Here is a 13434-nt window from a genome sequence, read left to right as displayed (position 1 = left end):
GGTAGGGGAAGTTTTCTGTCATTATTTCTTCAAATAGGTTTTCAATATCTTCCCCTCTCTCTTCTTCTGGTACCCTTATAATTCTGATGTTGGTACGCTTGAAGTTGTCCCAGAGGCTCCTTACACTATCTTCATATTTTTGGAATCTTTTTTCTTTTTTCTTTTTCGGTTGGGTCTTTTTTGTTTCTTTGTATTTCAAATCTTTGACTTGATTCTTGGGATCCTCTTTTCTGCTGTTGGATTTCTGTATATTATTCTTTATTTCAGTCATTGTATGCTTAATTTCTAGTTGGTCCTTTTTCATATCCTCGAGAGTCTCACTAGATTTATCGAGGATCTCACTAAATTTATCAGTGGTTTCCATAAAATTCTTGAAAAACCTTATAAATATGGCCTTGACCTCTATATCCAGTCATTTGCTTTCCTCCATTTCTGTCATTTGTGACCTATTTCTTTGTCTCCACATTTTTTATGCTTCCCTGTGTTGGTAGAGTGGTTTTGTGTGCTAGGTGTCCTGTAGGGCCCAGTGGCTCAGCCTCCCCAGTTACCTGAGGTGGACACTCTTGGTGTACCCCCTTGTGGGCTTTTTGCACAGTCTTATTGTAGTTATGCCTTGATTGTTGTAGGATCACTGGGAGGAATTGACCTCCAGGCCAATTGGCAGTGAGAATCAGCTGTGTCTGCAGTGGGAGAACTTCTGTGCTGAAGACACCCTTCTGGGGCAAGACTTGCTTCAGTGGGATTTTGGTGCTCACTGAGTCTGCACCCTGAGTGTGTCCCTTATGGATCTAAGGAGTTGTAATCTGGATGGTCCCCCTCTGACCACTGGGTACACTGGCTCTTGGATCTAAGGAGGTGCTAATTTAGCCTCTGCCTGAGGTTACACAGCAGGAGCTACGAAGAGAACTGCAGATTCCCCTTCCTTTTTTGGAGTTTGGAGGTACCCTGATGAGGCCCAGCTGTGAAGCAATGCAAGCTGCTGTGGGGCCTTGGGCCTTCTCTTGGAAGTTCTGGGTCTGTCTGGCCCAGCTGCAGTTAGGTAATTTTTAGGTTGCAAAGGACTGGGGCATTCATATGCAAAAGCTTCTGCTGCAGCCTGGGTGGGGCAGGGTCTCAGGGAATCAAAGGGCGGAGCAAGCCGCTATGGCAGATTCTCAGCCCTGCCCTAAGGGGCCTCACGTCTCAGTGTCCGGGTAATTGCTGCAAGCACCTCTGAGGGAAAGCAGACCTCAAGTTCCGAGTTCTGCCCGCTGCCAGACAGTCCAGTTTCTCCCTGTATGAGTCCTGGGTCCCAGAGACTTCCCGGAACCGGAGTTCAGAGCAGTCGGGAGCTTGTGACTCCCTCCCTATTCAAAAAGACAGCCAGGTCCTCAGGTGCCAGCCCCTTTCTGAGCGCGCGAGCCTCTGTACCTCTGCACTTTACTTCTGCAGCTCCTCTGGCTCTCAGCGTGCTTTTCTTTCCTTCTAGTTGTAGAATTTCCACTCAGCCAGCTTTCCTGTAGTTCTGGATGATGTCCGTTTTGTCTTTATGTTGTTTTTTTTTTGAAGTTGTTGTGGGAGGCAGCAATTTCCCGGTGTTTATCTATGCCGCCATCTTAGTTTCTCCAGGATTATCTAGCTTTAATAAAGGCACTTTACCCAATGAATGCAAGGGTAGCTCAACAGCCACAACAAAGAAAACCCACCAATATACCAAAACATTAATAGAAAAAACACATAATCATCTCAATAGATGATAAAATATATGTAAGAAAATCCAACACTCTTTTTTTTATGAAGACATTAAAAAATAATATTAAAAGAAAACTTTCTCAGTTTGATTTAAAGCATTTTTAAAACAAACAAACAAACAAACAAACAAACAAAAAAACAGTTCAGATGACAGTCAGTTATGAAAGACTAAAAGCTTTCCTCCTATGATCACTAACAAGACAATGATGCCTACTTTCACCATTTCACTTCAATATTTTACTGGAAATTCTAACCAGAATAATCAAGTAAGAAAAAGAAATAAAAAGTAGCCACAATGGAGATTAAGAAGTAAAACTATCTCTACTTGGACATGGTATTAGCCTCTCTATAGAGAAAAGCCCAAAGACTCCACAATAAACTACTACATCTAATAGGTTAAGGTTATAGCCTCAACACTCAAAAATCTGTTGCATTTCTATATACCAGTAATGAGTAATCAAAAATGTCTTAAGGAATCAATTCTATTTATAGTATCATTCAAAGGAATAACACACTCAAGAATAAATTTAAACAATGAGGTAAAAACTTTTACACTTAACTTTACAAAAATTACTGAAATGTGACAATGTTGATGAGCCTCTAAAATATTATGCTAAGTGAAAGAAGTCAGACACAAATGTCACATATCACTTAATCGCCTCCATATGAAATATGCAAAATAGGTAAATCTATAGAGACTGGGAGGGGATTGTCAGGAGCTGGGAGGAGGAGGAAACTGGGAGTAACTGCTTAAGGGGCTCCTTTGAGAGTGATGAAATGTTTAGGAGTGGATAGAGGTGGTGGTTGCATGCAGAATGCAACATGCCACTGAATTGTTAAATTTAAAATGGATAATTTCATAATATGTGACTTTCATTTTATTTATTTTTTTAAAAATATATATATTTTATTGGTTTTTTTTTACAGAGAGGAAGGGAGAGGGATAGAGAGTTAGAAACATTGATAAGAGAGAAACATCAATCAGCTGCCTCCTGCACACCTCCTACTGGGGATGTGCCCGCAACCAAGGTACATGCCCTTGACCGGAATCGAACCTGGGACCTTTCAGTTTGCAGGCCGACGCTCTATCCACTAAGCCAAGCCAGTCAGGGCATGACTTTCATTTTAATAAAATTGTGATCAGCAAGCATACTTTGAGTCAGAGAAAAAAAGATAATAAATGTGATGGGGTGATAAGATAATCTGAGTAACTAGAATTTCTGAGTGGTGAACTGTAATGGATAAAAAAGTAAATTCCTCATCCTTGTTCCCCTAATGTTATCCTATATATTAAAAGGGTAATATGCAAATTGACCAAATGGTGAATGACTGGTTGCTATGATGCGCACTGACCACCAGGGGCAGATGCTCAATGCAGGAGCTGCCTCTAGCCCACAGGCCCTGGCCACCTGATTGGGGCCTGTGGGCCAACCTCTCAGCCCCTTTCCCCATCAGGCAGGCTCCGATCACCCAATGGCAAATGGGGAACCCGGGGAGGGTGGCGGCAGATTCAGGAGGTGCCAGGCCAAGGCCCCCGCCCCACCAGTCACCCCGCATACCAGTGATGGGGGACAGGGGCAGCGAGGGGACAGAGGGAATGGCCAACCTCTTGGTCCCTTCCCCCAGCCGCAGGTTCCAATTTCACAATGGCGAATGGGGAACTGGGGGTGGGTGGTGGCGGGGGCCGGCTGCCGGCAGCCAGGAAGATGGCCTTGATTGCAGGCCAGGCCTAGGGATCGTACTCGCGCATGAATTTCATGTGCCGGGCCTCTAGTATAACTATATGATGTCCCAGAAAAAACAAGGTAAGCTGTGAGTCTAGGATCAGAGATACTCTACACCCCAAGCAAAAGCTAAATTGTGATGCCCAGATTCAAGGCACAGTCTTCCATGTAAGCAGGGATGTTTCCCAAGTCTAGTTTCCCTGATTCCAGTTTTTTAGAGTTTATACTCAGATGAATAATCTTTGACCAGGAGAAGTACTATGGACGAACAAACCAAAACATGGAGTTTTTTCCAGCAAAACTATTTTTTCCAGAACAAAGGCAGGAAGTGACATATTATTTAGTTTAAAGTGTTATTTAACTAAGGGTAATTTTTTTTCTTGTTTTACAGATAATGTTTCTTCTTATATCTTATAAAAAAACTTTGGAATGGGGTGAGTTAAGTTACAGTTCAAAGCATAGGATGTTAAAATCTTTGGCAAATAATTACATATATTAAAATATCCCCTTGTACAAACACAGGGCCACATGTATGTTAAAAAAATATTTTACCCCAGGAACATGTAACCTCTCCTTTTAAGGAAACCTTGCTTCTCAATGATCAGGCTCTCTTGTTCAGCCTTTCCTATTTATAAAGTAAGTATTTATATTAATGAGAGCAAGTAAAAATATGAAAAAAATTATTAAGGTTGTACAGTGATATAAAAGCATTTTTTATACAATGTGGTTTAGGATAAAAAATGTGTCCTTATTTTTATCGTGGGCATTTATTGTCCCTTAAAAAATATGATTTCTGGAATAAAAATTCATATAAAATTTGCCCACTTCTGTCATTTCCTCCCTATCTATCCCTTGTCTATCCCAGCCTAATTCTTTCTGTGCTGTGCATTCCCTTTAAGAAATGTACAGAATCTATTCACTAATTTAAAAAAATCTAGAGGCAGAATAACGCAGGGCTCTTTTTTTTTTTTTCTGAAATGTTTCTTGACCGTACTTTCTTTGGTGTCATCATGTATCTTAATCTATATTTCAAAAGTTAAGACATGTGCTAAAGCCATAAAGGCCTGGCATAGTGACCCCGCTTCTTTGTGGTCCAGTTGTATGACAGGCAATCTACTGTAACAGCAAGATTCAACTGAATATAGATTATGAATAAATTAATAATAGCAATTCATGTTCATGGTGTGAGGGTAAATAACACAGTACATGTAAAACACTTAGTACAATATCTGGCATGTGATAAGCAGTTAATAAATAAATGCTATTCATTAAAACAAATTCTCTCTTGTAAAACAAAACACTTTGTAATGTAAACTAAATACATGATTTATCTTATTGGAGAATACCAAAAGAGGAGAATAAATAAGGGAATCAAATCTGAGTCATTATTGAAATGTAGCTGTAAAGCAAAGACAATACAGACAAATGCTCAGAGAAAATTATTTTTCATTGAACATCAGAGATAAATCTACTAGAAAAGTAACAACAGTACATGTTATCTGGGGGAAACTGTTACAATCTGTCCGTTTCCCTTTGGCTGGTGACTAGGTTGCACCATATTCAAATGTGTTCATCTGTGCTGCTCCTGGGAAAACAAGCAGAGACTATTTAGCTTATGCCTAGCAGTACAACAGGCCTCCTTTTTTAACTTAACAAAATTGAATAAGCAATTTGCATTTTGGTTGATGTTGATGTTTACAAGTGAGTAATGCAAATCTCAAATTCTGCAAAACATTGTTTCCCCCTCATAAAAGGATAATGGGATAGTTTGATTGTTGCTTTGACATTTCCAAACACAGGTCAGATGCTTAAATGACACCTTTTAAATTATAGCTGCCAAGAGATTGTTTGTAACATAATATAACATGACATTTTAACTAACTATAACCAGGAGCAATTACTTTGGTTGAATATAAGAGTAACCAGAATAAATTCATTTTTGTATAACAAAAACAAATCAGCTGTCACCAGGCCAATACAGTACTTAATTTTACTGAATGCTGTTTGGAAAATTGTATCTTTTTTTATAAATGGGGACAGATTAACTTTTTAAGCCTCATGTAGAAATCTGGTGTCGAAGACAATAGGAAGAGAAAAGTCTTTACTACATGGTCACGTGGTCTTCTAGTTTTCTGTCTTGCCTGTTTATTTTTTGCATAGGGTTACTTAAATTTCTCTAGTTCCCTTCATTTCCTTAGTTCTAAATCTTGGCTCAAGTGAACTATTTGAGCATAACTTCATGGATCAAAACTCTTATCTGACATAAGGGTTTATTTAATGAGCATCGCAGTGGCAATCTCAACCTGTGTAAATTATTCCCCAGAATGGCTTCTGAACCCACTGTAAAATTACCACTATTTGAGATACTTCAAAGAGTGAAAATAAAGGCATTTATATAGAGGAACTGAAGAATCCTTACTTAATTCTTATTTAACTGAGATTGAGCAGAGTTCGGGTGTCTTTGACATGAATACTTGGCTTACTTTATACTCTGATTGACAGATAATGACCAACCCAGAATGCTCACCTAAGGAGGATAGTAAAAGAATGAGTAATTGTCTAAAAAGCAAGAGCTAGAGCGAATGATAAGACACAATTTCACTGCTTTACAACTTTGTCTTTAGTCAGCCACGCTAGTGAATTAACCTGATGACCCTGTTTTGACACTGACTGATTACACACATCAATCCAAGGGCAACAGGTCACTGTTGCTGAAGAATTGGGGGAATATACACCGTCCACAGGTGGCAAGGGACTGAAGAGCTTGATCAATATCCTCGACCAAATACTCTGTAACTCATAAAAGAGGCATCTCTCTTCTCAAACAGCTCCATGTAGGTAACTATGGTGCATGAGCTGTCTCCTGACAATGGTCATTCTCATTCTACATATTAAATAGGAATATGATACTGCAAAGTAAATGCATAGCTACATAAGACTGCTTTCCACAGCTTTAAGCATGAACACACACTCACACATATGTAGAGTATAATTACTGACCTCATAGGAATATATTATGAAAATAAATGCAAGTACTCCTTCTTTTCTTTAAATGAACTCAGCACAACAACAAAAAGAGTGGGCTTGATCAATACATTCAACAGAGTCTGTTTTTTAATCAGAAAAAAGTTGGACTGAATAATTTGTTCCTTTCAGAAATAGTCATTTGTTAAAGAAATACATGAATGGTTAACCCACTCTTCAAAAATAATTAGGACTTCTCTTCACAAGGCAGATAATTTGTTGACAATTTGGAAAATAAGACACCTGTGTCAAATTACTTCTGTAATAAGATTTGCAATCAAACCAAAATTACAATGAACATGTGTTTCTTTGGTTATAGGCTGGCATTCCTTAGCACTTACCTGAAAAATGTGATGCTATTTTGAGCAAAACAGTTTCTAAATCCTGTCTTAGACTAGATAACTTTTTGTATGGGTTCCACACCCCCCAGAAAAAAACCCACAAAAGATATTTTCAAGGCAGAAGAGGCTTAGTGAAAGAGCTCACCAGGTTTAATCTACTATTATATCTGTTATCAAACAAGCCACTATTATTGTTGTCATTATTATTATACTAGAGGCCTGGTGCACGAATTCATGCAGCAGTGGGGTCCCTCAGCCTGGCCTGTGCGGATCAGTGGACCTCTGTGCTGCTGCAGCCCGGCATTACCCACCAGCTCGTCGAGCCTGCTGTTTGCATCCATCCCGCACTACTTCATGTTGCAGCAGGAGGCCGGGGAGGAGCCTGAGCCCAGGCTGGGCGCTGTGCAGCGCCGACAGGCGTGCAAGGGGAGTGTCCGCAGGAGAGGCTTGTGCTGCCATAGCTGCTCTAGCCAGCCATGAGCCAGGCATCTGGCACCTGCCTGTCAGCTGAGCAGTGCTACCACTGTGGGAGCACACTGGCCACCAGGGGGCAGCTCCTGAATTGAGCGTCTTCCCCCTGGTGGTCAGTGCATGTCATAGCTACTGGCCGGTCGTCTGGTCGTCCAGTCACTTAGGCTTTTATATATATAGATTAGATCATAGATATTAAAGCTGTGATATTAAACTTTAAAAGGTCACTTCCCATTGCCACAAACCAAAGATGCCCTTTTCTTCAACAAAAAAACTTGAGGTTAAAGGAGACAGTTGATTTGCTCAAGTTCATATAGCTATGAAATACATATACATTTCTGACTTCTATCCTAATTGGAAGGATCGTCCTTGAGTCAGCCCTTTGTACTAAGGTCTAGTTATATTTTTACCTTACTGAATAATTTCAGGATCAGAAGTTTCCTCTCCTGATATGTATTCCCCTTCCTGGTTGAAAGTTTCCAGTGGTTTTACCTAGAAAACTGCACCTTGGGAACATATTGATGAGCAAAGGGTGCATGAGGAAGGGGAGGGAAGGTGTACCTTACCTTCCTGTGGAATGTTTTCCCTGGTGGATCTATTCTAGCACAGGTGAGAGACTTCAAACCAGAGGGTAAGAAGAGGAAGGCTTGGTGCAATCAGAGCACTCAAGTCTGTGCACAGACAAGCACAAAGAGTTGTGCCAATTCAAAAGTCCATGGTAATGGTCTTGATGCACATTCTAGTCTTTAGAACTAGAGATTAAACAAACTCAGATTTTTTTTTCCTAATGTGATAACTTCTAAGAGTGATTCCAGGCTTCTGACTCCGGTCTTGGGTGACACCTCATTAGGTTTCTGGCCTTATATTTCACTGATATGTTTTGTTTGAGCCCTTCATGAAGGCCATGGAACTAGGCTAATATTTATGCTTGTTTATAACTCAAGCACATCCCTAACCACTGCCATCACACCAATCCACTTCAACTTTTTAATCTTATAGGCCCTACCAGCATTGAGTTTACAAACACAGAGTGCAGAACACAGGTTGTCCGATCTCTGTAGCAATACCTTTCCCACCCCAGCATACTGACTTCTACTTTTCATTTCATAATATATCTCCCAAAATTAATAGTGAAACCTAAAGACAATTGGACATGTGGTATGTGAAATGCACTTAGTACATTGTAAGTCTAAATAATAATTTCCACTTCCATTTATTAACCTCATATGAAATTAAATGCTTAGGTTGGGGATGTGTGGGTGTTGTGTTTCTGTGTAGTTGAGAAAGAGGAGGATAGGAGGCAATAAATATAATTCAAGGGGTGATCAGCCAACTACCAGAGCACCCATAACATTATAAGAACTCCAGAATTACCTGCATGAATGGACAAACAGACCACTGAAGACTGACTCCAGATTTCTACCTGTGATAATTTAACATGGAAATCACAAGTCTATATCCCCAAGATATTTTATACTTTCATTTGAAAATCTCCCTCATGTAACACAGTGTTTGGTATTGTGTCAAGTGATCAATAATTACTGAATAATAGTGATCATAAGAGGAATAACAGCAGCAGTGATAGAAACTATGCTAAAAGCTTGACGTATATGATCACATTTATTCCTCATAATAATACTGTAATGTTGGCATTACATGTAATACCCATAATACAGATGAATGAAATAAGGGACAAGGCCAAATAACTAACCAAGTTCCCAAAACTACTAGTAAATCATAGAGCCAAAACTCAAACTAAGGTGTGTGTCTTGCCAAAGCCCTTGCTTTAATAAATTAATAAGTATATGACAAAATGAGTGTAATTATACTGTGCTTTTATATTGAGACAACCTGAAAAGGGTTGAATAGAGGAAGTTTAATTCAGTGAATGGCAAATTCTACAAGGTCTTTTTTATACACTCAAGGATCCGAAAGTGTCAGTATGGCCTCAGTGAGTAACAAAAAAATTGGAGAAAGAGAGTCACCCACCTGGAAAGATACTAGAATCGGGATGGAAGGAAACACACAGGCACCACGGCACAAATTTCCTCCTTCTGGTTAACAGTCACCAACAGGAGGCCGTTTATCTGACTCTTTCATTTTTTTTTTTTAATAATTGTGCTAAAATTCTTATGTTTAAGTGGAACACTTTTCTGAATGAAAGCTCATCTTCCATTAACAAAAATTATTGGCATTCTGAAGCATTAGAGTCATTGCCCAATTACACTGAACTGCAGATGTACCAACGAGGCAATTAAGACAGAGTTCCTAAAGAGAACGCTGGATAAGCCAGCTCTTACCAAGAAATGTTTCCTTTCTCTTTTAAAAATATTTGTCTTTCCGCCGAAACCGGTTTGGCTCAGTGGATAGAGCGTCGGCCTGCGGACTGAAAGGTCCTAGGTTCGATTCCGGTCAAGGGCATGTACCTGGGTTGCGGGCACATCCCCAGTAGGAGATGTGCAGGAGGTGGCTGATCGATGTTTCTCTCTCATCAATGTTTCTAGCTCTCTATCTCTCTCCCTTCCTCTCTGTAAAAAAATCAATAAAATATATTTTTATAAAAAAATATTTGTCTTTCCTTTTCTTCTTCCTGATTCTCTCAATTTCTCAATCTGTTCATATGTTAATTAAGAACTACAAACTATATTTTTGAGGAGTTATACATTTCAAGTCTATATTTTTATAAATAAGGTATATTTCATAAGTACCACATTAAAACAATTGATATTGCTATTTGTATAATTAGCCATCATAATTGTTGACTAAATGACTCTGAAAGAAATCTATTTTTAATCACATTTTTTACATAAGGCAACATGTTTAATGAACTCTCAAGCAACAAAGCTGGGAGTAGGAACTACATAATAACAGAACAGAGCAGCAACACAACATTCAACTACATGCTACAACTTCATAATACCAATTGACTTTTGAACTAGCTCAATTCTATACCAGAAATGACCATGTTTTGTAATTCCAAGTTGTATATGATGTTCAGTCTTTGAGGAACCACTGGGTGGGTTGTAGAAGCATGCCAAATTTATTTGTTTCTGGAAGACAGTTTGGGAGTTTTAAAAAGTGAGCAGCCTTGCCTGGCTGGCATGTCTTAGTGGTTGAGCATCAACCTATGAACCAGAAGGTCACAGTTTGATTCCCGGTCAGGGCACATGCCCAGATTGTGGGCTCGATCCCCAGTGTGGGGCGTGCAGAAGGCAGCCGATCAATGATTCACTCTCATCATTGATGTTTCTATCTCTCTCTCCCTCTCCCTTACCCTGTGAAATCAATAATAAAAATATATTTTTTTAAAAAGTGAGCAGCCTTTCTCTGCTATGCATATTAGCACCTACTAAAGTGTAGTAAAACTTCTGTGTACTGAAATAATCCCCAAAGAAGAATTAAACCTACTGAAAATTTACACATGTATGTTAAACATTGTAAAGGAAATGACACAGCCCAAAGATCATTGCAAGGGCAATCTGGAGTGGTTCTTTAGACAGAGAGAAACTTAGACTGTGAAAAGTATAGGGAAAGGGAGAAAAAGAGTGTTTAGAGACTTAGCTCATTGCCTTTGATCTAATCCTCTTTGTCCCTCAAAGCCTCCCTTACCATTGTCACTACAGTTGAGCTATTAACCACATATGGAAACTTTCAGACTCCACTCTCTCATCTCCAACGCACAATAAAAGCCCAGTGTCCCCTGAATTTATTAAACTAGCAAACAGAAGTATCTAAATAGCAATAGAGTCCAAAGATCTTGGCATTCTCCATGTATATATTTCACATTTCAGCTTCCCCAAAATATCTTGCATGATATTTAAACAAAATCACTGTGCCATTTGCAAAATGTCTAGTTGCACATTTTTTTTTTATTCCAACCAACACTAATATACCCTGAGATACCACATACGGCTACCCTCTTAAGGCGTTTGTATGTGAAATCATCATCCACAATACCGTCATAAGAGAGGAATAAAGACAGATTACCTGGGGTTAAGAGGATGACTGACATAGTGATGAGTGAGCATACAACTAAAATCACCAGCAGGGCAATAGCAATCCCCTTCCAGTTTCTCTGTGGAGGGCTGTTACTTCCCAGCTCCTACCGAGATAAAAAAAAGTTTCATAATTATACATGCTCCAAGAGAAATGCATTCATAAAAATATGATTTGGTGCATGGCACAATCACAGTTTGAATGCTGATTAGAATCCTTTTCCTCTTTGGTACCTCATCTATTTATTCTAAGGTGCATTTATTATAAATGGCTATCTTTGCGGGAGGCGATCTTATTTCTCTAGGAGATAAACCAGGAGAGCTTTATGCCTATTGTTCAAAATGTAGGTGATTTTAAATGCATTGACTATAAACACTAGGATAATAGCCAAAATACTCTGCAAAATAATTATGGAAATAAAGTGTTCCCATTTACGTGTTTTTTTTTTCTTGCAACAAAGGAACTTACAATAAAGATTTAAATACAATCATTCTCAAAGCACTATAGACTACGATTTTAACTAGATGAGAGGTACCAGATGAGAGATGGGGAAATCATTCAAAATGCTGCTCACTGCAGAGCCTTGCACAGTTGTCAACACAACAGGTCTTTTTAAACAGTTCCCCCACCACTCATAAAAGCAACAGGGTGCAGGAACTAAATTAAATGAGTGCTTCTCTATCAATGGTTAACAGCATCCTCTCCCTGGGCAGCATGCATGATATTGTCAAGGAGGTGATATTGATGGGGAAGGATGAACATGAGCATCTCTCACAATGGACACAGTAAAGCTCTTTATTTCAGATGATCTGTGTTCTACTCTCTTGACTAGAAATGTGCAAGCACCATTCACCAAAGTGCAGAACCGACCACACTGGTTTGAAATGAGGGTCAGATTTTCTTTGCTATATAGTTTATGAAACACCGAGCCTCCTGGTTCTTCCTGCCCCACCCCTCAACCCCATTATCTCCTTCCCCTAGAGAACCTTCTTTATTCAGAAATATTTAAGTGATTTGGGGGACAAATAAACAAAATATGAAGTTCACTATGTGATCATAAATCACCCAAGAAGCTATAGAGGAGCACTGATTTAAACAAAGATAAATGGTATAGAAAACATTTAATAAACTATAAAGGGGTTCCTGTGACTCACAGATTAAAAAGCATTGAAGCCAATTTTCATATAGTGGAGTTGGCGTTCAATTTTTTCAGAAACGCTTTGGACTTGAACTAGGCTCTAAATAAACTTAAGAAGCCCTGGCCTGTGTGACTCAGTTGGTTGCAGCATCATCCCATGCACCAAAGGGTTGCAAGTTTGATCCCTGGTCAGGGCACAGAGCTAGGTTGCAGGCTCAATTCCTGGTCAGGGCATATAACCAGGTTGTGGGTTCAGTTCCCGGTCCGGATGTATATGGGAGGCAACCAGTAGATGTTCTTCTCTCACATCAATGTTTTTTTCTTTCTCTTTGTCCTTCTCCCTTACTCTCTCTCTCTCTCTAAAAATAAATAAAAATAAATAAACTCAAGAAGAAACCAGGTATTTTGTTCTTGTTTGTGCTACACCATCTGAGATCAACCACTTTAAGTTTGTCTTTGAGGCCATGAACCAAATGCAATAGATGGCAATTCCACCTTTTTTAAGTGACTGGACCCACATCTCTTTTTCATGCTTATAAATGCTTGTTATTCAACGTCCCTTGCATTTTGGTTAACATTTCCATTCACATTTCCCACGTAAATCAAGACAGTAGGTCCTCAAATCATCAGTGTTTGAGTAACAAATCAAGACAAGTAACAGTTGTATTAAGATCATCAACCATGTTCCGGATGGAATGTTACTGCAGATTTCCAGGTGAGTTTGTTGGTGTTGTTGTTGTTTGTTTTTGTTAGAATCTGCATGGTGAGATGATCAGTTATTCTCTATGGAAAGACACCACTTCAAGACTACTCAGAAGTCAGCAGCAGGTGAAGAGATCACCACTGTAAATCAAAGCCTGGGATGGTCAGAAACTCTCATCTCAGTAACTAAGAGAGAATGAAAGAAGGGCAGCAAACATAGAAAGTGGGTGTCTGGGCCACAAATCAGAAACACATTTGTATTTGTTTACTCAAAGAGAGGTGAGCCCAGTACCACCGCTTCATAGTG

At 39.3% G+C, this 13434-nt stretch overlaps 1 protein-coding gene across 1 annotated transcript in view; it reads right to left on the bottom strand.

The window, feature by feature from the left end:
- DPP10 (dipeptidyl peptidase like 10) overlaps positions 1 to 13434 on the bottom strand; it is a 656594-nt gene that overhangs the window by 488152 nt on the left and 155008 nt on the right. The window contains exon 2 of the mRNA XM_036320739.1: positions 11279 to 11393. Within this exon, the coding sequence (XP_036176632.1) occupies positions 11279 to 11393 (115 nt within the window). The remainder of the gene's footprint in view (positions 1 to 11278; positions 11394 to 13434) is intronic.

The sequence above is a fragment of the Myotis myotis genome, unplaced genomic scaffold (assembly GCF_014108235.1).
Source record: "Myotis myotis isolate mMyoMyo1 unplaced genomic scaffold, mMyoMyo1.p scaffold_m19_p_8, whole genome shotgun sequence".
In the NCBI taxonomy this organism is placed as follows: Eukaryota; Metazoa; Chordata; class Mammalia; order Chiroptera; family Vespertilionidae; genus Myotis; species Myotis myotis.
Note: the sequence above shows the minus strand (reverse complement) of the source record. Positions and strands in the feature narration are given on the sequence as shown.